The sequence below is a fragment of the Theropithecus gelada genome, chromosome 19 (assembly GCF_003255815.1).
Source record: "Theropithecus gelada isolate Dixy chromosome 19, Tgel_1.0, whole genome shotgun sequence".
Taxonomy (NCBI): domain Eukaryota; kingdom Metazoa; phylum Chordata; class Mammalia; order Primates; family Cercopithecidae; genus Theropithecus; species Theropithecus gelada.
In genome coordinates, this window is record NC_037687.1 from 43,813,437 (window position 1) to 43,838,924 (window position 25,488).

The following is a 25,488-nucleotide window of genomic DNA, read 5'->3' on the forward strand; positions in this document are numbered from 1 at the left end:
AGGTGGATCACGAGGTCAGGAGATAGAGACCATCCTAGCTGTTGCAGTGAAACCCCGTCTCTACTAAAAAAAAAAAAAATACAAAAAGCTAGCCGGGCGAGGTGGCGGGCACCTGTAGTCCCAGCTACTTGGGAGGTGAGGCAGGAGAATGGCGTAAACCCGGGAGGCGGAGCTTGCAGTGAGCTGAGTTCTGGCCACTGCACTCCAGCCTGGGCAACAGAGCGAGACTCCGTCTCAAAAAAAAAAAAAAAAAACAAAACTTGAAATGTTGTCCACTCATCCAACCTTTAAAACACACTGTATTGGGCAAGTTTGTGTGACTCTGATTTGTAGCTGCTGCCTTACGAATGCTCTCCCAATTACCAGTAGCTATTTTATTTTCAGAGGAGACCAAGGCTCTGAAAGAAGTGTCTCACCTGAGATTCCACAGTGAATAGATGCTTGAGCCAGGAATGGAACCCAGCTCTGCCCTTATCACCAGTAACAGAACCCACAGTTAGGAGCAAAAGGTCCAAAAAGGCACTTTCAAGAGGGAATGCACTTCTGCCAGATAACAAGAACCTGCCGTAGCTTAAGGACCATATCTTAAGGACCATAAGGGCAGGAGAAAACCCACTCCTTATCCATTCACCTGGAGAACTGGGCCAAAGGAGCAGAGCCTGAGCTATGCCAAGGAGGGACACGGTATGCCTTTCAAAGGTCACAGCCCTATTGGGACCACATCCCAGGGCAACACAGTGATCAGTTAGCCCCAAGGCAGAGGAGCGGGTCCTCCCCCAATAACAGCTGAAAGGATCTTTCTAAAACCCAAATCATGTTCAGTCTTTCTCTTAGGAAATAGCCATCAATGTGCCAGACACTGCTGTTTGGTGCTGGGGACACAGAAATGAACTCAGAGAAAGTCCCTGCTCTCAGAGTGCTCACACTGAGGAATGGAGACCCACAGTGAACACCACCAATGAGGAAATTGGACAGCATATCAGAGATGGGAGCAAATTTTGTGGAGAAAAGCAAAGCGGGGAATAGAGCTGCTGGAGGGCTGGGGGTGAAAAGCACATCCCTGGCCTGTGGCGCCCTCCTGTGGCTGCTCTCTGCACTCAGCATGCTCTGCGGCCCCTCTCCAACGCTGCAAGGACTACGGGATGTGGCTTCTGCCTATTCCATCCAGTCTCATCTCCCCTGCTCCCTTTCTCCAGGCACCCGGATCCCTGGCTGCTTCTAAAGCACCGAGATTCTTACCACTGCAGGTTCTTTGCCCTTGCTGTCCCCCCTGCCTGAAACGCTCTCCCTACAGCTTCTTATGGGTCACCCTCTCACTTCCTTCAGGTCTCACAGTCAACGCAGCATTCCCTGAGCCTTCTGATAAGGCTTTCCTCCTATTCTCTGCCCACAAACCTGCCCGAAGACATCCCCCATCATTTCCTCCACAGCACTGATCATGATCAGCCAGTAATTTGCTGACGGGTTTACTGTCTGTCTCACTCTAGCCAGCAGAGATTCTCCTCTCCTGTGGTCACTGCTGTGTCCCTAGCACATGGAACAGCATCCAACACAGGCAAATGCTGCTGAGCCAACAGGTGAGTGAATGAGTGAGCACCTACCCATGAGTACCTCCAGGCTATGCGGGGGAGGGGAGGTGTGCCAAGCCCCTGGTTCCACCCCTGCCCCCAGGCCCAGGCCTCAGCCTACCTGGCAGTGTTAAAGATGTGCTGCTGTTTGTTCTCCTTGGGGTCCAAAATCACCACCACACAGCTGGGGAGAAAGAGGAAAATGTGCCTCAACTGCGGGGAGTGTTGGGGTCCTGGGATGATTCTATACCCACCAGAAAAGCCCACAAATAAACAAGCTCTCTCTGCACAGAGATTCTCTCTGGTCTCCTCCTCCTCCCCCTCCTCCAGGTGTTTACACTGAGAATTCTAGGGCACTTTAACATTACTATGTTCTTAAATAGAAACCAGCACTTCCTCTGAGGTAATGTCTGTCAGGCCCTAGGCTAATAAAGACCTTAGGCTGGCTACAATCCCAGCACTTTGTGAGTAGGGGGTGGGGGGATCACTTGAGCTCAGGAATTTGAGACCAGCCTGGGCAACAGAGTGAGATCTCCTCTCTACTAAAAAAAATTAGCTGGCTGTGGTGGCATGTGCCTGTAGTCCCAGCTACGTGGGAGGTGGAGATGGGAAGGTCGCTTGAGCACAAGAGGTTGGGGCTGTAGTGAGCTGTTATTCACACTATTGCATTCTAGCCTGGGCAACACAGCCAGACTCTGTCTCAAAAAAAACAAAACAAAACAAAAAACAAAACAAAAAAAGAGAGAGAGAGATGTAATTGTTTTAAATCCTCACAACTGCCAGGTCAGGTCAGGACTCTTTAGGCCCATTTATAGATAAGGAAACAAACCCATAGAGGGGACGTCCTTAGCACAGTGTCAGGCTACATAAGTATTTATGGAATGAACAGTTGTAGCGTCTTCTTCAGTCTTCTCAACTATGCAAGCAGAGAGGGTCACTAGCTCTGTTTTACAGAGGCAGAGGAAGAGGCTCAGAGAGCAGCATACATGGCAGAGCTGGGACACAAATCCAGGTTACCTGACACCACAGCGTGGAGTTTAATCACCTGTCTTTCCCAGATCGCTGTCACCTCCCCCCTGTAGTCATAATAAAGGCTTTCATTGCACTCACTACATGGCAGGAACTGTTCTAGACAGAGAGGGGGCTATGGAATCCTCTCCACAGCTCTCAGAAGCAGGCCCCATTATCCACATTCTACAGGTGAAAAAGATGAGGCTCAGAGTGATTTACAGATGGCTTCAGGCTCCAAGCTCCAAATTCCCTAGCAATGATTGGACATCGAGGCCCTTATCTGCTTACCCTGCCAGGTAGGCCACATGGCCTGTGCCAGGATCACAGGTTAGGCCACTGCTGTTCTGGGCTGTGATGCCAAGCACCTTCTCGAGTGACACCTGCAAAGAAAAAGCCCAAGTCAGAGGCACCCGCCCCAGCTGGCACCACATGGTGCAGCTGCCTTGGCCACCCATTCAGATCCTGCTGCATTCAACACCCACTCACTGAGCTTCTGTGGCCATGCCATCCACCAGCAGCTAACACTTGTTCTCTCAACATTCCTTTGGCAAATACGACGCTAGGTGAAGAGCACAGAGTGGTGAGGAAGAGATAAATCCTTGCCCTCGTGGGGCTCATGTCCTACTGGTGATGGGTATGTAGGACATAGAAAAGAAGCAGAACAAATATGTGAAACAGATGCCAAGTAATGACCAGTGCAAGAGAGAAGAAAGCAGATAAGGAGGTCAGGAGTGCAGGGGAAGGGGGAGAATGCCGTGGTGAGAAGGTGACCTGTGTATAAGCTTCTAAGTACTTGTTTTTGTTTATTTGTTTTTTGAGATAGAGTCTTCCTCTGTCACCAGGCTGGAGTCCGTGGTGAGATCTCGGCTCATTGCAACCTCCGCCTTCCGGGTTCAAGCGATTCTCCTGTCTCAGCCTCCTGAGTAGCTAGGATTACAGGCGCACGCCACCATGCCCAGCTAATTTTTGTTTTAGTAGAGATGGTGTTTCACCATGTTGGCCAGGCTGGCCTCGAACTCCTGACCTCAGGTGATCCACCCACCTCAGCCTCCCAAAGTGCTAGGATTATAGGCAAGAGCCACTGTTCCCGGCCTCTTAGTACTTTTATATGTATAAAAGACTTGAATCCCCACAATAAGCCAAGTAGAAGGCACTATTATCACCCCTGTTTTACAGGTAAGAAGTCTGATGCCCAAGATCCTACATCTGCAAATGGCAATGTTGATATAGAAACCCAGGCAGTCTGGCTCCAAAGTCAGCACTTTGGGCTGTACAGGAGAGACACAGTAGTGACCAAAGGTAGACAGTTTCCCCATGTCAGATTCATAGTCCAGAAATTTGAGAGATTTGAACAAGTAAAAAAACACATGAACAGTAATATTTAAAATTTAAACAAGGCTGGGTGTGGTGGCTCAGTCAGGAGTTTGAGACCATCCTGGCCAAAATGTCAAAACCCTGTCTCTATTAAAAATACAAAAAAATTAGTCAGGTGTGGTGGCCCATGCCTATAATCCCAGGTACTCAGGAGGCTGAGGCAGGAAGATCGCTTGAACCCAGGAGGCGGAGGTTTCAGTGAGCTGAGATGGCACCACTGCACTTCAGCCTGGGCGACAGAGTGAGACTCTGTCAAAAAAGAAAAAAAAAGAAGGCCGGGTGCGGTGGCTCAAGCCTGTAATCCCAGCACTTTGGGAGGCCGAGACGGGCGGATCACGAGGTCAGGAGATCGAGACCATCCTGGCTAACACGGTGAAACCCCGTCTCTACTAAAAAATACAAAAAACTAGCCGGGCGAGGTGGCGAGCACCTGTAGTCCCAGCTACTCAGGAGGCTGAGGCAGGAGAATCGCTCGAACCCGGGAGGTGGAGCTTGCAGTGAGCTGAGATCTAGCCACTGCACTCCAGTCTGGGTGACAGAAGGAGACTCCGTCTCAAAAAAAAAGAAAAAGAAAAAAAAAGGAACCAAACAGATGAGGAAACAGAGGCCAAGAGGGGTTACCCATCCAGGAAGGGGTAGTGCCAGGATTCCAACATAAACAACCAAGCCATGGCACTCATGTTGTCTTATCTGTCAATCAGCATTACTGGGCATTGGTATGAATGGTCATTTTTAGACTAGGTCTTTGCAAGACAGATCAACTCTGTACTGCCAAACAAGAAAAATAAATATTACCCCAAATACACAGTTATAGTATCAGTATTAGCTAACATGAATAGAGTACTTGCCATGTGCCAGTGTTGTTCTGAGTGCCTAGGATATGTGACCTCATTTAATCCTCACAAATACCCTATGAAAGATTTCTACATCATTCTCATTTTACAGATAAGAAAACTGAGGCACAGATAAGTTCATAACTTGGCAGGGCACAGTAGCTCACTCCTGTAATCCTAGTACTTTGGGAGACTGAGGCAGGCAGATCGTTTGAGCTCAGGAGTTCAAGACCAGCCTGGCCAACACGGCGAGACCCTGTCTCTACCAAAAAACAAAACAAAATTAGTCAGGTATGGTGGCATGCACCTGTAGTCCCAGCTACTCAGGAGACTTGAGGTGGGAAGATCACCTGAGCCCATGGAGGCTGAGACTGCAGTGAGTTGAGATCACTCCACTGCACTACAGCCTGGATGACAGAGTAAGACCCCATCTCAAAAAAAAAAAAAAAAAAGAAAAGAAAAAGAAAAAGCAAAGTTCATAAACTGCCAGGAAGAACAGGACTAAAGTTTAAGCTCAGGCTGCCTGGGTCCAACCATACCAGTCTGTTCTCTTAGCCACCTTGCTATAATGCCTCTCTGAATTTGATATTGTTATATGTAGTTTAATAGCTCAAAAGGCACTTTCAGGAACATATAAGATAAAGGCTATGACGTATAGGGTGCTGGGTGACAGATGAAGGTGGGTGTCTGCTTTAGAATGGGGTTCAAGAAGGCCTTTCCAGATAGCGACATTCAGGCTGAGACTTGAAGGATGGGAAGGAGCCAGCCAGGTAGATTGCAGCAAAAAGCCCAGGCTAAGGAGGCAGAAAAGAATATGGAGCCTCAGGAAAACCAAAAGCAGGCCAGTGTGACTGAACGTTGGTGACAGGGAGGACATAGGAGGTACAGCCAGAGCCCTATAGCCAGGAATGGGCAGTATAATCAGTGCAGGAGAAAGTCATGGGGCAGGAACAAGCTCCACCAGCAGCTACCAGGTATCCTCCCTTTATCTGGACTCTGTGCCAAGAAGATCACAAGTAAAATTTCATTTCTCTCCAATGCAATAGTATAATTTTTTTTTTTTTTTTTTGAGACAGTCTTACTCTGTCGCCCAGGCTGGAGTGCAGTGGCGTGACCTCAGCTCACTGCAACCTCCGCCTCCTGGGTTCAAGGGATTTCTCCCGCCTCAGCCTCCTGAGTAGCTGGGATTAAAGGCGCGCGCTAGCACGCTCGGCTAATTTTTGTACTTTTTGTAAAGACGGGGTTTCACCATGTTGGCCAGGCTGGTCTTGAATTGATCTCAGGTGAACAACCCACCTTGGCATCCCAAAGTGCTGGGACTACAGGCGTGAGCCACCGCGCCCTACCAATACTATGGTTCTTATCATCTCCATTTTATAAAAACAGATTTTGTGCCTACAGAGCTGGAAAACAATTTTTTTAAATTGCCGCTGTGCTAATGGAATTCCTTCTACCTACTGTGAAATCATTTCCTTCTGCGTTTCTGTCTCAGAATTTAGGGAACTGTTCTGTGCGCCCTCCTCCCCAGGCAGCACTGCGGAGATTTTATAAATAACTTCTTACGTCTTTGTCATAGTTTTGAATGACAATATGGATTAAGAATCCCCACCTTGGTGAGGAAAAAGGATAGAGACCGCAGAAGGTGAGAGAAGGCGAGGTAGAAGCGAGGAAGAGTTGGGGCAGGTAACACTCTGGACTAAACCCTCGAAGGGACCTTAATGACCCAGCGGGGGCCAGGGCAGTGAGGCTGCAGTGAGCTATGATCGTGACGTCTAAAGGCGATAGAACGGGGGTTAAAGTATAGGAGGACTAGGCTGTGATTTGCAGAAGCAAAATGCATTCCCCAGTGGTGGGAACCAGGGAGGAACCCAGGAATTACTCCAACGCTGAGGGTGGAGCCGGGAATGCAACGAGGAGAGGGAAAGTGGGAGGGGCCATGGCTAAAGGGGCGGGACTTAGGGGACGAAGCCAGGCAGGGAACAGCCTGAGGGGACTGGCCAGGGACTGATAGTCGGGGCCACAGTTCTCAGGACGGGACTAGGGGAAACCCAGGAGGCCTGGAACTGGGGTAGACATGTCGAGCAGCTTCTCACCCGGTTCTGCACCGTCTCCTCGGAAGCCGTCGAGAGTCGCGTCCGCCGCCGGAGGCAGAGCGGTGGGGCGGGCGGCGGGGAGGACTGACCCCTCCGCGCCGGAACTCCCGCCATGACAGAGGGCAGCTTCTCCCCTGCATCGTTCCGCGCACAGCCTCCGGACCCTACGGCCGCCATCGTCACGCCGGAGCCGGGCGACCGTTACATCCCTTAACCGCCGCCGCCGCCGCCACCGCCACAACCCACTGAAACAGCGAACAGCCGCGGGAAAGCCGGCGCCACCGCCTATTGGACGCCACAGGCCCGGCCTGGCCAACCGCAGGGCTGCCGGGCGGCGCTTAGGGCCAATGGGAGCGAAGAGGCGGAGCGAGTGCCTGGCTGGGCGGCTAGTGTACTGGATGCCTGATCAAGAGTCGTGGGGTCTTTCATCCAGACTCCGTTTTCATTATTCGCTGAAACATACAGGTTTTAACTTTTACGAGGCTAAGGCCCCAGCTGCCTCACCTCGGTTTTTGCCGCCACCCAGAGGAACTATATGCGCTCCGACGGTCGCCCGGATATAGGCGTAGGGTGGAGCCGTAAGAGATTGACTGGCCAGTTGATTTGGTTGGCGCAGGCTCAGAAACGACGTGACGCCGCCCCTCTCCCCAACACGTGATGAAAGTCGGGGTGGAGAAGGGCAGGCTTTGCGCAGGCGCACAGTTCTCGCTATAGCCAATTCGCTACGTGACGAGGGCGTGACTGTGGCACTGGAGGGGCGCCTAATAGCCAGGCGCTCTCAGCGCTCTCCCCGGCACGTGACGAGTCTCCACGGACGTCATGTGAGGCAGGCGGCGAGCGCGCGGGCGGGGCGGGGTTCGGTGGCGCTCCACGAGAACCAAAGTGCAGCTGCTGACCCGGCAAAACTCAACGGGGCTGGACAGCCATGCCTAAGTACTGCAGGGCGCCGAACTGCTCCAACACTGCGGGCAGCTTGGGCGCAGACAACCGCCCTGTGAGCTTCTACAAGTGAGCGCAGCGCGGGGCGGGGCTTGAGGGAGGCGGGACCCTGGGAGGGGCGGGGCCCGAGCTTTAGTGAAGCTGTGCGGGCCTTCTGGTCTCGCTTGAGGGTGTTAGGAAGTGGGGTTAAACCGTGAGGAGATGGCCTTCCCGGCAGTGTCCACTGCACCTGCAAAGGTGCAGGCGTGGGAAACATCAGGAGTAGACGATTAACTACAGGTAGCGAACGAAGCGAGACGAAGAGGGAAACGGATGTAGAAAGTGAAGTCGGTGCAGGCTCTGTAAGAGCCTACAGATGCCCACTTGCCCTCCCCACGCATTTGAGCCATCTGAAACGCAGAGCATCCGAAACTGAGCTTGTGATCGCGTCTCCCCCAAAACCTTCCAGTCTGTCCTTAGTAGTTCCCTGATTGCAGCCAGAGGGAGCCTGTGAACACCTGAGTCAGATCAGCGCCCTCCTCTGCCCAGATCCCTTCCCTGACTCCCACTTCACTGTAAAAAATAAAGTGAGGCTGCAGCAGGTAGAAAGCAGGCCTGCAAAGTCCTACAGAGCTGGTTCCCTGATACCAGTGTGACTTCATCTCTTTCCTCCTGCCCTTCACTCCAGTAACACTGACCTACTTCATGTTCCTGTAGCATAGCAGGCATGTTACTGCCCTGGTATCTTTGCCTGTGCCATTCCCTCTGATTTCAAAGTTCTTGCCTTTATTACTACCACCCTATGGACAACTGTAACTGACACCGAAACACACACACGGTTCTCTCTGTCTTCTGCTTTATTTTTCCCTTTAACACATCACTGTCTGCATATCGCATTTTCGATGTATGCATTCCTTATCTCCCCCACTAGAATGTCACCTCAATCAAGCCAGAGGTTTTTTCTTTCTTTGTCTTTCTTGTTTCCTCTTGTTTGTGTCTCCAACCTCTAGAACAGTGCCTGGCACATAGTAGGTGCTTAGTAAAGATCTGCTGGGTGGATTTGATGAATGCATTTCAGATGGGCTCTCCAGGAAAGCCAGCAGTCCATGTCTCATGGATCCTTTGAGGGACCCTGGTATAGGGCCAAAGGGATTTGGGGGAACTTTAAGCCTGTATATGACTCTGGCAACTGTTGATTAATTCAGCAACTTTTTGAGTATTTCTTGGAGAAGCAAGTAAGCCCCTGCTGGACACAAAGAACCCTGACAGATCTTGTTTCTGCCATGACAGAGCTCATGGATAGGTGAGGGTCAAACATTGAGGAATTAAGTATGTGACCTGGGAGTTACCCATAATCCTTCCTTTTCATCCACCGCTAGTCCATTAACCTGCCCTTTGGCTCTACCCTCAAGACATGTCTCCATCCTGCAACAACCACAACAAAATCTCTAACACCTTGACAAGACAGTTATGAACACGAATGAGAAAGTCCCAAATAAATCATTAAGAAATAAGGAAAGATAGGCTGGGCGTGGTGGCTCACACCTGTAATCCCAGCACTTTGGGAAGTCGAGGCAGGAGGATTGCTTGAGCCCAGCAATTCGAGACCAGCCTGGGCAACATGGCAAAACCCCATCTCTACAAAATGTAAAAATTAGCCGGACATGGTGGTGCACGCCTGTAGTTCCAGCTACACGGGACATTGAGGTAGAGAATCACTGGAGCCCAGGAGGCCAAGGCTGTAGTGAGCTGTGATCACGCTGCTGTACTCTAGCCTTGGCAACTGTGTGAGACCTTGTCTCAAAATAAATAAGAAATAAGGAAAACACATTCCCAGACTACTACTCATTACATCCACTGTTGTCACATAGTCCAGGCTGCCGTCATCTTTTTTTTTTTTTTTTTTTTTGAGACAGGGTCTTGCTCTGCCACCCAGGCTGGAGTGCAGTGATATGATCTTGGCTCACTGCAACCTCTGCCTCCCAGGTTCAAGCAATTCTCCTATCTTAGCCTCCCGAGTAGCCGGGACCACAGGTGCACACCACCACACCCAGCCAATTCTTTGTACTTTTAGTAGAGGTGGAGTTTCACCATGTTGGCCAGGTGGGTCTTGAACTCCTGACCACAGGTGATCCACCCACCTTGGCCTCCCGAAGTACTGGGATTACAGGCATGAGCAACCATGCCCAGCCCCTGTTTCCACTCTTACCTCACTCATAACAACAACAATAGAGTATTTACCTTATGCCAAGCACTGTTCTAAGTGCTTTGTAGGTAATAATAAGGGGGAATGATGACGACTGTATACAGCAGCCAGATGACTGTATGAAAATCACTTCATGTCTTCGGCCGGGCACGGTGGCTCAAGCCTGTAATCCCAGCACTTTGGGAGGCCGAGACGGGCGGATCACGAGGTCAGGAGATCGAGACCAGCCTGGCTAACACGGTGAAACCCCGTCTCTACTAAAAATACAAAAAACTAGCCGGGCGAGGTGGCGGGTGCCTGTAGTCCCAGCTATTTGGGAGGCTGAGGCAGGAGAATGGCGTAAACCTGGGAGGCAGAGCTTGTAGTGAGCTGAGATCCGGCCACTGCACTCCAGCCTGGGTGACAGAGCGAGACTCTGTCTCAAAAAAAAAAAAAAAGGAAAATCACTTCATGTCTTCATTGGCGCCCAATAGTGACTAACCCATTTACACCTCAGGGCCTACCCCTGAGTCAGTCATGCAGAAGCCACTCAGTTAAGAGTTAGATGAAAAGCAGTTTCCAAAAGAGGCTTAGGAGAGGGCATGGATGCCAGGTGAGAGATAAGATGAGACACGTTGAGGGAAGTGGCTGCCAGGAAATAACTTGAAATCCTGCTTGGCAGCCAAAGGGAACACTCATTAGTTCACTCTCTGTCTCTCTCTTTTTTGAAACATGATCTTGCTTTGTCACCCAGACTGGAATACGGTGGTGCGATCATGGCTCACTGCAGCTTCAACCTCCCAGGCTCAAGCAGTCCTCCCATCTCAGCCTCCTTTTTTTTTTTTTTTCTTCATGTTTCATTTTATTTTTATGCTAGTCAAGCATGGTTGTGTGGGGAGACAATGTTAATCAGCTTAGCAATAACCCACAACACTCAGACCAGCTCCATTTCAGCCTGCTGAGTAGCTGGGACTATAGGCATGTGCCACCATGCCTGGCTAGCCTTCATTAGCTCTGTCTTAGGCCCTTTCAGGGACAGTGGCAATGGGGTCATCTCTTATGGGGGACCTATCATTTAGAATTATATCTGCTTGGTAGTAACAAAGTCCTGCAATAAGAGTTGATTAAACAAATTATGGGGTCTATAGGAATCAGTGTGGTTAAGTTATGCTGCACGAACAAACTTCTCAAATCTCAGTGGCTTACTACAACAAAGGTGTTTTTTTGTTGTTGTTTTGTTGTTGTTTTTTTAAGAAGGGATCTCTATCACCTGGGCTAGAGTACAGCACCATCATGGTTCACTGCAGCCTCAAACTCCTGGGCTCAAGCAGTCCTCCCGCCTCAGCCTCCTGAGTAGCGGGACTACAGGCAGACACCACCTTGTCAGGCAAATTTCTCTAATTTTTGTAGAAATGAAGTCCCACTGAGCTGGGCGCGGTGGCTCACGCCTGTAATCCCAGCACTTTGGAAAGCCGAGGCGAGTGGATCACCTGAGGTCAGGAGTTCGAGACCAGCCTGGCCAACATGGGGAAACCCCATTTCTACTAAAAATACAAAAATTAGCCAGGTGTGGTGGCACGCGCCTGTAATCCCAGCTACTCAGGAGGCTGAGATGGGAGAATCGCGTGAACTTGGGAGGCGGAGGTTGCAGTGAGCCAAGATCGTGGCAGTGAGCCAAGATCATGCCACTGCACTCCAGGCTGGGTGACAGAGCGACTCCGTCTCAAAAAAAAAAAAAAAAAGCCCCATTTCTACTAAAAATACAAAAAATTAGCCGAGTGTGGTGGTAGGTGCCTGTAATCCCAGCTACTCGGGAGGCTGAGGCAGGAGAATCGCTTGAACCTGGGAGGCAGAGGTTGCAGTAAGCCGAGATCGTGCCACTGCACTCCAGCCTAGGCAACAAGCGCGAAACTCCGTCTCGAAAAAAAAAATGAAGTCTCACTGTGTTGCCCAGGCTGGAACTCCTGGGCTCAATCAGTCCTCCTGCTTTGGCCTCCCAGAGTGCTGGGATTACAGGCATGAATCACTACACCTGGCCCAAAGGTGTTTTTCTTGCTCACACTATGTCCTTTGCAGGTCATTTGTGGTCCTACTCTACAGTATCTTAATTGGGGTCTCAGGCTGAAGAAACTGTCCCTATTTGGAATATTGCTGTTCTTGCGGGAGGAGGAAAAGAGAAAGTGGAGTGAATCATCCGGTGGCTCTTGGTCAATTTTATATTTAGAAGAGGCCCATATCACTTTCACTGGCATTCTTTGACTGGAGCAAGTATCTAGCAAGCCTCAAGTCAATGGAGTGGGCATGTGAAATCCTCATGTGAAGGGAGGCAGCAGACATTCTGAACAGTAATACAGTCTATTACAGGGTTTATTTTCCCTCATATAGACCAAGTACAGAGGTTGGCAAACCAGCACTGGAATAGTAGTTCCACAGTCATTAGAAATGAGGGTCCTATCTCTCTCTCTTTCTTTCTTTTTTTTGAAAGTCTCATTCTATCACCCAAGCTAGAATGCAGTGGCACGGTCTCAGCTCACTGCAACTTCCACATCCCGAGTTCGAGGGATTCTCATGCCTCAGCCACCCAAGTAGCTGGAATTACAGAATTACAAGTGCGTGCCACCATACCCAGCTAATTTTTGCATTTTTAGTAGAGACAGGGTTTTGCCATGTTGACCAGGCTGGTCTCAAACACCTGACCTCAAATGATCCTCCCACCTTGGCCTCCAAAGTGTTGGAATTACAGGTGTGAGCTACCGTGCCTGGCCTATTTCTGCTCTGTCATCCTTAGCCTGTGGCTTCCATTCAAGGTGGCTGCCAGTGCCCCAGCCACCATTGCTACCATTCCTTACAGGAGGAAAAGGGAAGGGAGAAAGAGCAAAAAGCGTTCAGGTCTAAACTGAATCAACTCCCTTTATAAGGCCTTCCAGAAACCCCATTCAATGGCACCTTTTCATCACTGGTCACCCCCAACTGGAAAAGAGGCTGGGAATTGTGGTCTTTTAGCTGGGCATTTAATCAGCCTGAATAAATTTTGAGTTACGTTAGTAAGAAAGAAAAAAAGGACTTCTAGCAGTATATGCCACCTCATGCTCTGGACAAGATGACCAGCAAGACTAAAATAGTTTATACAAAGGGGAACATGGGGGTATAGCTCAGTGGTAGAGCATTTGACTGCATTGAAAGGGGAACACTTGCTGTCTGCTTAAGGTAGTTTTTTAGAAAGCAATATTGCCCATTATAAATGCTGCTATCCAGAGGAACAAGAGAAAGACCAATTAAGGAGATGTTTCTTAGGATATTGACTTTCTTCCTTTCCTCTTTGAGCTGCTGAATCCCGTTGATCGTCCCTTCCGTTTAAGGCACCATCCCAGTGGTCCCAAACAACACTAAAGCATTCATTGGCCAGAAGGTAGTCACATGGCCCCACCCAGCTGCAAAGGATCCTGGGAAATGTAGTCTTTTAGCAGGACACATTATGGCCTCAAAGAAAGTTGGAGTTATGTTAGTAAGGAAATGGCAGAGAGTAGATATGAGTAGTCCGTTGGCAGATTCTGCCTGGGAGATGGTGGCAATAAGAATGGGGAATGCTGTTGCAATAGATCTCGTGTTTGTGTCCAGGAAGAATGGGGCCACTGAGAACATTGGGATCTTAGAGGGAAGCTGACTGCAGCAGCCAGACTCCCTGGCTGTGTGCCCTGGGGTTCTGCTCTCTGGGTGCCAGTGCTCTTCTCTGAGTCAGCCTTTCTGTACTCTTTCGCCAGCTGCCTGCCCCCTCCACCTCCATCTGCCTTTGTCTGAGAAGTCTTGGCTCTCCCCATCTCCGTTCATCACATCCACCTCCTCCCCACTGGTAGCCTCTTTAGTTTCTTATGTGTCCTTCCTATGTGTATTAGTCTGTTCTCACACTACTATAAACAACTATCTGAGACTGGGTAATTCATAAAGGAAAGAGGTTTAATGGACTCACCATTCTGAATGGCTGGGGAGGCCTCAGGAAACTTACAATCATGGTGGAAGGCAAAGGGGAAGCAAACATCTTACAGGGGGGCAGGAGAGAAAGAGAGCAAGAGGGGAACTGCCACTTTTAAACCATCAGATCTCATGAGAACTCACTCAGTATCATGGGAACAGCATGGGGGAAACATCCCCCATGACCAGTCACCTCCCATCATGTCCCTCCCTTGACACATGGGGATTACAGTTCAAGATGAGATTTGGATGGGGACACAGAGCCAAACCACATCACCATGGTTTCTTTATACGAATACCAGCAAATGTGAAAGACATTCTTATTTCCTTTTTTATTACACTAATAGTTTCCCATACTGCTTGTTACAAACTTGGTGGCTTAAAACAAGACAAATTATTTTCTAACAGTTCTGGAGGCCAGGAGTCCAAATCAGCTTTCCTGGGCCAAAACCAAAGTGTCGGCAGGGCTGTACTCCACCGGAGGTTCTGGGGGAGAGTCTCTTTTTTGCCTGTTCCAGTTCCTGGTGGCTGCAGGCAGTCCTTGGCTTGTGGCCACATCTCTCCAGGCTCTGCCTCCATGGTTGCATTGCCCTCTCTTCTTTTCTGTGGTAATATCTTCTCCTCCCTCTTATGAGGATACTTGTGGCATTTAGGGCCAACCCGGATGACCCAGGATAATCTCCTCATCTCAAGATCCTTAACTTAGTCACATCTTTTGTCATATAAGGTAATATTCAGGCCTGGCATGGTGGTTCATGCCTGTAATTTCAGCACGTTGGGAGGCCAAGGTGGGAGGATTGCTTGAGCCCAGGAATTTGAGACCAGCCTGGGCAACAAGGCAAAACCCCATCTCTAAAAAATATATAGAAATTAGCCGGGCACGTGGCACATGCCTGTAGTCCCAGCTACTTGGGAGGCTGAGGTGGGAGGATTGCCTGATCCTGGGGAGTTTGATGCCGCAGGAATCGAGATCACGCCACTGCACTCCAACCTGGGTGACAGAGCAAAACCCTGTCTCTAAATAAATAAAGTAATAAAGTAATAGTCACAGTTTCCAGGAATTAGGACATGGATAGCTTTTGGGGGCTACCACAATGACTAAAAGCTGAGATAATCTATTTAGAACTTTCCTTTTTTTCACATAATATGTGCCTGACAATAGTATGTCAGTTCACAGAGTGCCTCTACATTCTGTTTTATAGCTGCATCATATTCTTTTGTGTGGATGTGCCTATGTTTATTTACCCTATCTCCTGTAGGAATTTTGTCCCTGATTCTCTAGTACTCATTAGTCTTTCTTTTCAACAAAGAGAGAGCAGGGGTGGAGTGCAGTGGCTCCTGCCTATAATCGCAGCACTTTGGGAGGCCAAGGTGGGAGGATCACTTCAGCCCAGGAGTTCGAGACCAGTCTGGACAACACAGTGAGACCTCTCTCTATCTAAAAAGAATTTTTAAATTAGCCAGGTGTGGTGGCACATGCCTATGGTCCCAGGTACTCGGGAGGCTGAAGTGGGAGGATCACTTGGGCCTAGCAGTTCAGGGATGCAGTGAGCTGTGATCATGCCACTGCACTTTAGCTTGGGCAACAGAGCAAGACCCTGTCTCAAAAAAAAAAAGAAAGGAAGGAAAGAAAGGAAGGAAGGAAAGGAAAGGGAAGGGGAGGGAAGGGAAGGGGAGGGGAAGGGAGGGGAAGGGGAAGGGAGGAGAAGAGGAGGGAGAGGGGAGGGGGAGGGGAGGGGAGGGAAGAAGGGCAGGGCCTCAGGCTCATAGCCCTCAGTAGGTAATGACATCTGATGTTTTTATGGTTAGCTTTTGTTTATGGAATTGATACTGATTTTCCATTTTCAATTGTGGTGTAAAGTTTCTCTTTTTTTTTTTTTTTTTTTTTTTGAGGCAGAGTCTCGCTCTGTCGCCCAGGCTGGAGTGCAGTGGTGCGATCTCGGCTCACTGCAAGCTCCGCCTCCCGGGTTCCCACCATTCTCCTGCCTCAGCCTCCCGAGTAGCTGGGACTACAGGCGCCGCCACCACGCCCGGCTAATTTTTTGTATTTTTAGTAGAGACGGGGTTTCACTGTGTTAGCCAGGATGGTCTTGATGTCCTGACCTCGTGATCCGCCCGTCTCGGCCTCCCAAAGTGCTGGGATTACAGGCTTGAGCCACCGCGCCCGGCCTTAAAGTTTCTCTTTTAAGTATCTTTGTTTAATACTTAAGATTGGTTAGTTTTAAAAAAAGTATGAAATCAGTAATATCACAGATATGGAAAACATTGTAAAGATGGGATGTGCATGAGATGTGTCTTAGTTATCTAATGCTATATAACAAACGATCCCCAAATTTAGCAGCTTGAAATAAACATTTACAGTCTCACAGTTTCTGGCAGCTGCTAAGGACAAACTGGCCAGCACTTGATCATGTGGCCACCCCTGGCTGCAAATAAGACTGGAAAAGGAGGTCTTTATTATGGGTAGCCTTGAGCCCAGGTCTAAATAGAGAGTGTGTTAACATCTAAGAGGGCAAGAGCAGATGCTGGGAACAAGTGGCACCAGGAAACTGGAGAAGTGGGGCATCTTTAGAGGGTCCCTCATCAGATAATCCCCACCCACAACCACTGAGAAAGCTTATTTTTTAAAACTTAAAACAATTTTTTTTTTTTTTTTTTTTGAGATGGAGTCTTGCTCTGTCGCCCAGGTTGGAGTGCAGTGGTGTGATCTCGGCTCACTGCAACCTCCACCTCCCAGGTTCAAGTAATTCTCCTGCCTCAGCCTCCCAAGTAGCTGGGATTACAGGGACACGCCACTAGGCCTGGCTAATTTTTGTAATTTTAGTAGAGACGGGGGTTTCACCATGTTGGCCAGGCTGGTCTTGAACTTGAATTCAAAATCACTTGAGGTCTGACCACAAGTGATCTGCCTACCTCGGCCTCCCAAAGTGCTGGGATTACAGGCATGAGCCACTGTGTCTGGCCTATTAAAATTATTTTTAATTGTGGCAAAATACACATAAAATCTACCATCTTGATCATTTTTAAGTGTACAATTCACTAATGTTAAGTATATTCACACTGTTATATAACCAATCTCCAGAACTTTTTCCTCTCCTAAAAACTCTATCCCCATTGGACAATTCCCTCTTTCCCTCTCCACCAAGCTTTTGGCAACCACCATTCCATTGTCTGTCTCTAGGAATTTGACTGTTCTGCCTTATATGAGTGGAATTGTCAGTATTTGACTGGCTTTTTTCACTTACCCTAATGGCCCTTAGAATTCATCTGTGTTGTTGCATGTGTCAGATCAAGACTAAATAAAATTCCAGGCCGGGTGCAGTGGCTCACACCTGTAATCCCAGCACTTTGGGAGGCCGAGGCGGGTGGATCACCTAAGGACACGAGTTCCAGACCAGCCTGGCCAACATGATGAAACCCTGTCTCTACTAAAAATACAAGAATAGCCAGGTACGGTGGCAGGTGCCTGTAATCCCAGCTACTCTGGAGGCTGAGGCAGGAGAGTCGCTTGAACCCAGGGGGCGGAGGTTGCAGCGGCAAGATCACGCCACTGCATTCCATCCTGGGCGACAGAGTGAGATTCCATCGCCAAAATAAATAAATGAATAAATAAATAAGCAAGCCAGCTGGGCATGGTGGCGGGAGCCTGTAATCCCAGCTACCCAGGAGGCTGAGGCAGGAGAATCACTTGAACCCAGGAGGCAGAGGTTGCAGTGTGCCAATGTTGCGCCGTGGCACTCCAGCCTGGGTGACAGAGTGAGACTCCATCTCCAAAAAAAAAAGACTAAATGAAATTCCATTGTATGTATATGCAACGTTTTTCTTATCCATGTATCTGTTGATAGACACTTCCACCTTTTGGCTGTTGTGATTTATGCTGCTATGTTTCTGTCCATCTGTTTGTTTGTTTGTTTGTTTTTGAGACAGCGTGTCACTCTTTTGCCCAGGCTACAGTGCCGTAATGTGATCATGGCTCACTGTAGCCTTAACCTCCTGGGCTCAAGCATTTCTCCCACCTCAGCTTCCTGAGTAGCTGGGCCTCTAGGCACACGCCACCACATCTGGCTAATTTTTGTATTTTTTGTAGAGACAAGATTTCACCTGTTGTCCAGGCTGGTCTTGAACACCTGGACTCGAGCGATCCGCCTGCCTCAGCCTCCCAAAGTGCTGGGATTAAAGGCATGAGCCACCACGCCAGGCCTGATTTATGTTGCTACGAACGCAGGTGTGCAAATATCTCTCTGAGACCCTGTTTTCAGTTCTTTCGGGTATATAAGCAGAAGTGGATTGCTGGGTCATATGGTAATTCTATTTTTCAATGTTTGAGGAACTGCCATATTGTTTTCCACAGTGGCAGCACCATTTTGCATTCCCAGCAGTGTACCAGAGTTCTAGCAGTTTCTCAACATCCTGACATACACTTTTCTTCTCCTCCTCTTCCTTCCCCTCCTGCCCCCTCCCGCTTCCCCTCCTCCTCCATCTCCCAGGCTGGAATGCGGTAGTATGATCATAGCTCACCGCAGCATTCAAACTCCAGAGCTTAAGCAGTCCTTCCACATTGCCTCCTAAGTAGATAGGACTATAGATGCACATCGCCACACCCAGCTAATTTAAAAAATATTTTTTTGTAGAGACAAGGTCTTGCTACATTGCCCAGGATGGTCTTGGACTACTGCCTTCAGGAGTTCCTCCCGCCTCAGCCTCCCAAAGTGCTGGGATTACAGACATGAGCCACCATGCCCGGCCTCTTTGTTGTTGTTGTTCAGTAGGAGCTGTTCTGGTGTTTGTCAGATGGTATTTCATCAGGGTTCTGACACTGCATTTTCCTAATGATTAGCGATGTCAAGTATCTTTTCATGTGCTTATTGGCCATTTGTATGTCTTTGGAGAAATGTCTGTTCAAGTCCTTTCTCCATTTTTGAATCAGGTTATTTGTGTTTTATTGTTGTTGTTGAGTTGTTTAAAGACTTGTTAGTGGGTGTTTTCAAGCATACACAAAAGTAGAGCCCTTGGGATCTATCACTGTGTCACTAGTTATCAACACTTTACCAATCTTCTTTACTGCCCTGCCTGCACCTCTAATTTTTTGTCCTGCCCTATTTTAAAGTAAATCCCAGACATCAGATCTTTTATCCATAATTATTTCAGACTGATTTTCTACCAGAAGACTGTTTCAGAAGTATAAACCAATACAGTTATCACACCTAGCAAAATGAATTTTTTTTTTTTTTTGAGACAGGGTCTGGCTCTGTCACCCAGGCTGGAGTATGGTGGTGCAATCTCAGCTCACTGCAACCTCTGCCTCCCAGGCTCAGGTGACCCTCCTACTTCAGCCTCCCGAGTAGCTGGAACCACAGGCATGTACCACCATACATGGCTAATTTTTTTTTTTTTTTTTTTTTTTTGTAGAGTCGAGGTCTCCCTATGTTGCCCAGGCTGGTCTCGAACTCCTGGGCTCAAGCGATCCTCCTACCTCATCATCCTCCCAAAATGCTGGGATTACAGGCGTAAACCGCCATGCCCGACTGGTTTCTTATAATTATCTTATACTCAGTTCATGTTCAGTTTTCCCCAATTGTCTTAAAATGTCTTTTTACTGAATTGTTTGTTGTAGGCGAGGTCCACATCCTGCTTTTGTGCTGATGTTTCTTAAATCTCTCTTAATCCAGAAACCCCACACCCCCATGTTATACGTTTGTAGAAGAAACATTTTCACTTGGCTGCATGAACTCCCACATCGTAAATGTCTGATTTTATAAACTGCTCCAACAAGTTGATGTGGAAGAACAAATTGGGAGTGGAGGGGCGGGGCTGTGGGCAGGTAGAACAGGAAGGAGGCTAGAAGGAGGGGCACTGGAGGGGGCAGAGGTGGGCTGATGTTGGGTGTTTAAAAGGTGGAGCTTTCAAATTAATAATAATAATAATAAAGGCCAGGCATGGTGGCTCATGCCTATAATCCCAGCACTTTAGGAGGCCAGGGTGGGTGGATCACCTGAGGTCAGGAGTTCGAGACCAGCCCGGCCAACATGATGCAACCTCATCTCTATTAAAAATACAAAAATTAACCGGGCGTGGTGGCGTGCGCCTGTAGTCCCAGCTACTCAGGAGGCTGAGGCAGGAGAATCGCTTGAACCCAGGTGGCGGAGGTTGTAGTGAGCCAAGATTGTGCCATTGCACTCCAGCCTGGGTGACAAGTGCAAAACCCCGTCTCACAAAATAATATTACTAAAAGACGAAGCTGAAGAAAGGGTTGTAGTTGTGTGTATGAGATAGAGAAAGCCTGGGCACAAGACTGGTCTACTTCCTGGCCCTAGGGAGGCACAGGCTTGGAGCCCAGAGACCTCCAGGGTGGGTATCCTCTGGGAGGGATGAGTCTGAACCTCGTAACACTGACCCCGCCCCCCAACCACCCATGCAGGTTCCCACTGAAGGATGGTCCCCGGCTGCAGGCCTGGCTGCGGCACATGGGCCGTGAGCACTGGGTGCCCAGCTGCCACCAGCACTTGTGCAGTGAGCACTTCACGCCCTCCTGCTTCCAGTGGCGCTGGGGTGTGCGCTACCTGCGGCCTGATGCAGTGCCCTCCATCTTCTCCCAGGCACCACCTGCCAAGGTGAGCACCAGGAGGTCCTGCTGCTGGAATCCGAACCCCAGACCTCCCCTCCTAAGGGAAGTCCCTCCTTGAGTCTGACCTTTGGCCCTCCCCTCCTGACGACACTTCCTCCCTGATGGTCTGGCCTTACCTAGGCAAGTCCCCCTTGGAAACAGACCCTCAATCCTTTTCCTCCTGAGTTGAAGTCTGGCTGTGGCACCCCTGCACCCTGTGCCTTGTCTTCCAGAGTCAGCAGAGGACTCGACGCACCCAGAAGCCAGTCTCGCCACCACCTCCCCTGCAGGAGAAAACACCCCTGCCCCAGGGCCCTGCCATCCCAGTCTCTGACCCAGTGCGCCTAGTGGTGCTGGACCCCACATTGGGGAGCCCCGAGACTGTGGCCACCATGCTCCTGACCCCCCTGACCCCTGCGGCCACTCCTGAGGGGTCACAACCTGAAGTCCCTGCCCAACAGGCCCAGACTGGGCTGGGCTCAGTGCTGGGAGCACTGCAATGCCGGGTGCAGAGGCTACAACGGTGCCAGGAGCAGCATCAGGCGCAGCTGCAGGCGCTGGAACGGCTGGCACAGCAGCTGCATGGGGAGAGCCTGCTGGCACGGGCGTGCCGGGGTCTGCAGCGCCTGGTGAGTGGCACCCCAGCCTGGCAGCCCCATCCATGGGTGCTGGCCTGGCCTGCAGTGTGTTTTCATTTTGTCTAGGATCCCCTATTCAAAAATCAGAACATTCACCGTGTTTCCAAATTTCTGGCTTGCCCAGGCTCAGTGGTTCACGCCTGTCATCCCAACACTTTGGGAAGCCAAGGCAGGAGGATTGCTGGAGGCCAGGAGTTCGAGACCAGCCTGGACAACATAGCAAGACACTGTCTCTACAGAAAATTAAAACAAATTTCTAGGTTTTCTTGAAAAACAAAATTAACCTGACAATGCCAAGCAACTATTGGTTGGAGCTGAGTAATGATTGCTCCATTTACTAATACTAAATACTTAACATTTGAGAAGCTCTTACTGTCTGCCAGACACAGAGTTATAACATAGTGAGTTGAAAACTCACCATGATGCTTTTAGCTGGAGCTACAGGGTTGTTTTTCTTTTCTTTTCTATTCTTTTTTTTTTTTTTTTTTTTTTTTTTTAAGACGGAGTCTCGCTCTGTTGCTCAGGCTGGAATGCAGTGGCAGTGGTGTGATCTCTGCTCACTGCAAGCTCCACCTCCCAGGTTCAAGCGATTCTTCTGCCTTAGCCTCACAAGTAGCTGGGACTACAGGTGCCCGCCACCACACCCAGTTAATTTTTTGTATTTTTGTTACAGACGGAGTTTCACCATGTTAGCCAGAATGGTCTCGATGTCCTCACCTCGTGATCCACCTGCCTTGGCATCCCAAAATGCTGGGATTACAGGCATGAGCCACCGTGCCTGACTGCTACAAGGTTAATTTTTTTAAAATGCAGTGGCTAACGTCTATAATCCTAGTACTTTGGGAGGCCAAGGTGGGCAGATCGCTTGAACCTAGGAGTTCAAGACCAGCCTAGACAACATGGTGAGACTGTGTCTCACTGAAACACAAAAATTAACGTGGTGGGCACCTGTGGTCCCAGCTACTTGGGAGCCTGAGGCAGGAAGATCCCTTGAGCCCAGGAGGCAGAGACCGCAGTGAGCCAAGATCGCACCACTGCACTGTAGCCCGGGTAACCAAGCAAGACCTTGTCTCAGAAAACAAACAAAAAACAACAACAAAAAAACGCAACCAAGCAAAAAACTCACTATAGTCTGGGTGCGGTGGCTTGTGCCTGTAATCCCAGAACTTTGGGAGGCCAAGGCAGGCAGATTGCTTGAGTTCAGGAGTTTGAGACCAGCCTGGGTGACATAGAGAAACCCTGTCTCTACTAAAAATACAAAAATTAGTTGGGCATGGTGGCGTGTGCCTGTAATCCCAGCTACTCGGGAGGCTGAGGGAGGAGAATTGCTTGAACCTGGGAGGCAGAGGTTGCAGTGAGCCAAGACTGTGCCATTGCACTCCAGCATGGGCGACAAGAGCAAGACTCCGTCTCAAAAACCAAACAAACAAAAACCTCATTATAATCTTAATACTGCTGTTGTCTCCATCTTCCAGATGAAAAAATGGAGGCACAGAGCAGTCCAGTAGTGCACCCACAGTCAGGCAGCCAATAAATTTCAGGGCCAGGATTCAAACCCAGGTGTCTGGCTGCAGAAGAGGCCTGTGAGAGCTTCCTGCCTGGCCCCTATAGAGCTGGAGTTTGCAATCTCTGTAATAGTGTCCTCCAGGCCCTATTTAATCCCTTTTGCCTCTATATTTTACTGCTGGGTGTGTGTGTGTGTGTGTGTGTGTGTGTGTAGGGGAGGAAGTCGAGGAAGGGTGTTATGTCTGTGTGTGGGGGTGGGAGGGAGGAAGTTGAGGAAGGGTCTTATGTCTCTGAAAATCGCAGTTTGACCAAGGCTTTCTCCTGTCTAAAGCCCCAGGGCCAAGCTTGAGGTCCCCAGCCTAGCCCCCATGGCTTTCAGAGCCCTGCCTGGATGAGAGAGGTGCCCACACAGAGCTCTGAATGCTAGACTCACTGAAAGGGCTCAGGAAGGAGCCCCCACAGTACCTCTGGAGTTAAGGAGTGTCAGATTTTTTTTTTTTTTTTTGAGACGGAGTCTCACTCTGTTGCCCAGGCTGGAGTGGAGTGGCGCGATCTCGGCTCACTGCAACCTCTGCCTCTCTGGTTCAAGCAATTCTCCTGTCTCAGCCTCCCAGGCAACTGGGATTACAGGCATGTGCCACTATGTCCAGCTAAGTTTTGTATTTTTAGTAGAGATGGGGTTTTGCCATGTTGGCCAGGCTGGTCCTGAGCTCCTGACCTTAGGTAATCAGCCCACCTTGGGCTCCTATAGTGCTGGGATTACAGGCATGAGCCACCACGCCCAGCCAGGAGTCTCAGATTGATAGTCAGTGATTTGGACATGACCCACAGATATACTTTGTTTGGCCTCCGCAGTGCTTTAAAATAATTTCTAATGGCCGGGTGCAGTAGCTCACGCCTGTAATCCCAGCACTTTGGGAGGCCAAGGCAGGTAGATCACTTGAGCCCAGGGGACTGGGCAACATGGTGAAACCCTGTCTCTACAAGAAATACAAAAAATTAGCCAAGTGTTGCACCTATAGTTCTAGCTATTCGAGAGGCTGAAGTGGGAGTATTGCTTGAGCCCAGAAGGTCAAGGCTTCAATGAGCTGTGATTGTGCTACTGCACTCCAGCTTGGGTGACACTGTGAGACTCTGTCTCAAAAAAAAAAAAAAAAAAACGTCTGGTCTTTCCCGAAGGCTCTGCAGATCTAGCAGCACTGGGCTTGGATTCTCAGGTGATAGCAGTCGGCTGGAGCTACAGTGTAGCTGCCTCTGGGGGCTTGAAGTTTGAGACTGTGGCCTGGGGCACAGAGGGACAGTGGGGCAGGGACAGAGCTCAGACTCAGGCCTGGGGCTCTTTGTGGAGCCTGCCAGAGCCCCTGAGCTGGCTGCCTCTCTCTGCCTCCTCTCCCATCATTCCAATCTCTGTCTCCTACTCATCTATCCCTACCTTGCAATCTCCTCCCTCTCTAACATTCATTGTCTTTCTCCCCATCATCTCTGTCCCCTACCTGTTTCCCCACCTCCTGATGTCTCTCTTCATCTGCGTATTTTCTGTCTCCCCCACATCTCTGTGTGTACGTCTGTCTGCCTGCACATCTCTTTTCTCTACATGTGTCTGTGTCTGTCCCCCCGCATTTCTCTTCCCATTTCCCCACCCTTCTTTCCTTTCCCATGAATGTCTCTCTGGCCCTCACATCTGCTTTCCTGTCTCCTCATATCTCTGCCCACATCTCTCTCTCTTTCCTGACACGCCCCACTCCCACCTTTGCCTCCCTGTTCCTCACCATGTCTGTCTGTCTCTCCCACAACTTGCTCCGTAATGTTCCCATCTCTACCACTTCTTTGCATTAGACAACGGCCCAGACCCTTGGACCCGAGGAATCCCAAACGTTCACCATCATCTGTGGAGGGCCTGACATAGCAGTGGTCCTTGCCCAGGGCCCTGCAACTGCCACAGTGGATGCCAAGCCGGAGCTCCTGGACACTCGAACCCCCAGTGCATAAGGATCAAGACAGACAATGTTGAGGGACAGAAGATAGAAGATGGAGGAGGAAAGACATTACACATGGGCTTGGCCCCAGCCCCACCACCCACGCCTGGGTAGTAGCAGTGCCTCCCTCAAGGACCTGGGTTCTAGCACTCCACTCCTAGGGATCTCTTGAACCTTAGGGGTGACCTAGGGCCAAGTCTGTCATCAGCCCCCAATCCCCTGGGTACCAGGCTTCTGTCACCCCCAGCTCAGATCTTTGCAAATCAGTACGACAACCTCAGAGCAGAGCAAGGGTTGTTTGTTTGGGAGAATCATACCTGGTTCTTAGGAGCCCCATGCTTTTTGCCAAGCCTGGTACTGAGTTGACGATACCATGGTGAACACAGCTGGGAAAATCCCTGCTCTCATGGTGCTCATTCTACTTGAGTAGACAATGAACTAGTGAACAAATAAACGAGAACACTGCAAACGCGAGCGATGAGTGCTATAAAGACAACAAAAATTTGGTTTGGGCTTGTGGGAGGGCCCTCTAAGGCCATGTTTTAGCAGAAACCTGGGTAATGAGAAGGGGCTGGCCTGGAGGGTTACAGGCTCAGGTTCCAGAGGATGAACAACCCCTGCAGAGAGGGCCTCCCGTCTGGGAGGCAGTGTTGCTATGGAGAAAACCATAGTAGGGAAGGGAGATGTAGCAGGATGAGCCGCAGACAAAACTCAAGACACCGAATTAAAGAAGAAAGTCGTTTATTCGGCCGGGAGCGTCAGCAGATTCGCGTCTTAAAAGCAGAGCTCCCCGAGAAAGAAATTCTTGGCCTT

The 25,488-nt window shown here is 49.6% G+C and overlaps 2 protein-coding genes across 7 annotated transcripts in view; one reads left to right on the top strand and one right to left on the bottom strand.

Annotated features, from left to right (window-relative positions):
• The window catches only part of WDR62 (WD repeat domain 62), a 52,441-nt gene extending 45,209 nt beyond the window's left edge, over positions 1 to 7,232 (bottom strand). For 2 of the 3 annotated variants that reach the window (XM_025368566.1, XM_025368564.1), the window contains exons 1-3: positions 6,880 to 7,232; positions 2,868 to 2,959; positions 1,690 to 1,752 (exon numbers count right to left, since the gene is read on the bottom strand). In XM_025368566.1, coding sequence (XP_025224351.1) covers positions 1,690 to 1,752; positions 2,868 to 2,959; positions 6,880 to 7,056 — 332 coding nt within the window. In that variant the 5' untranslated portion in view covers positions 7,057 to 7,232. Of the gene's footprint in view, positions 1 to 1,689; positions 1,753 to 2,678; positions 2,763 to 2,867; positions 2,960 to 6,879 lie in introns of all 3 variants that reach the window. The other variant, XM_025368563.1, reaches the window with a different exon arrangement.
• Positions 7,232 to 25,145, top strand: THAP8 (THAP domain containing 8). Of its 4 annotated transcripts, none has more exons than XM_025368571.1 (4): positions 7,232 to 7,887; positions 20,370 to 20,562; positions 20,789 to 21,184; positions 24,536 to 25,145. In XM_025368571.1, exons 1-4 carry the CDS (start codon positions 7,805 to 7,807, stop codon positions 24,686 to 24,688), a joined length of 825 nt encoding a protein of 274 aa, XP_025224356.1. In that variant the 5' UTR covers positions 7,232 to 7,804; the 3' UTR covers positions 24,689 to 25,145. The 4 variants fall into 4 exon arrangements, with proteins under 4 accessions (XP_025224356.1, XP_025224357.1, XP_025224358.1 ...); XM_025368572.1 differs by having other exon boundaries at positions 20,789 to 21,061; XM_025368573.1 differs by having other exon boundaries at positions 7,232 to 7,873.
• The last annotated feature ends 343 nt before the right edge of the window (positions 25,146 to 25,488 follow it).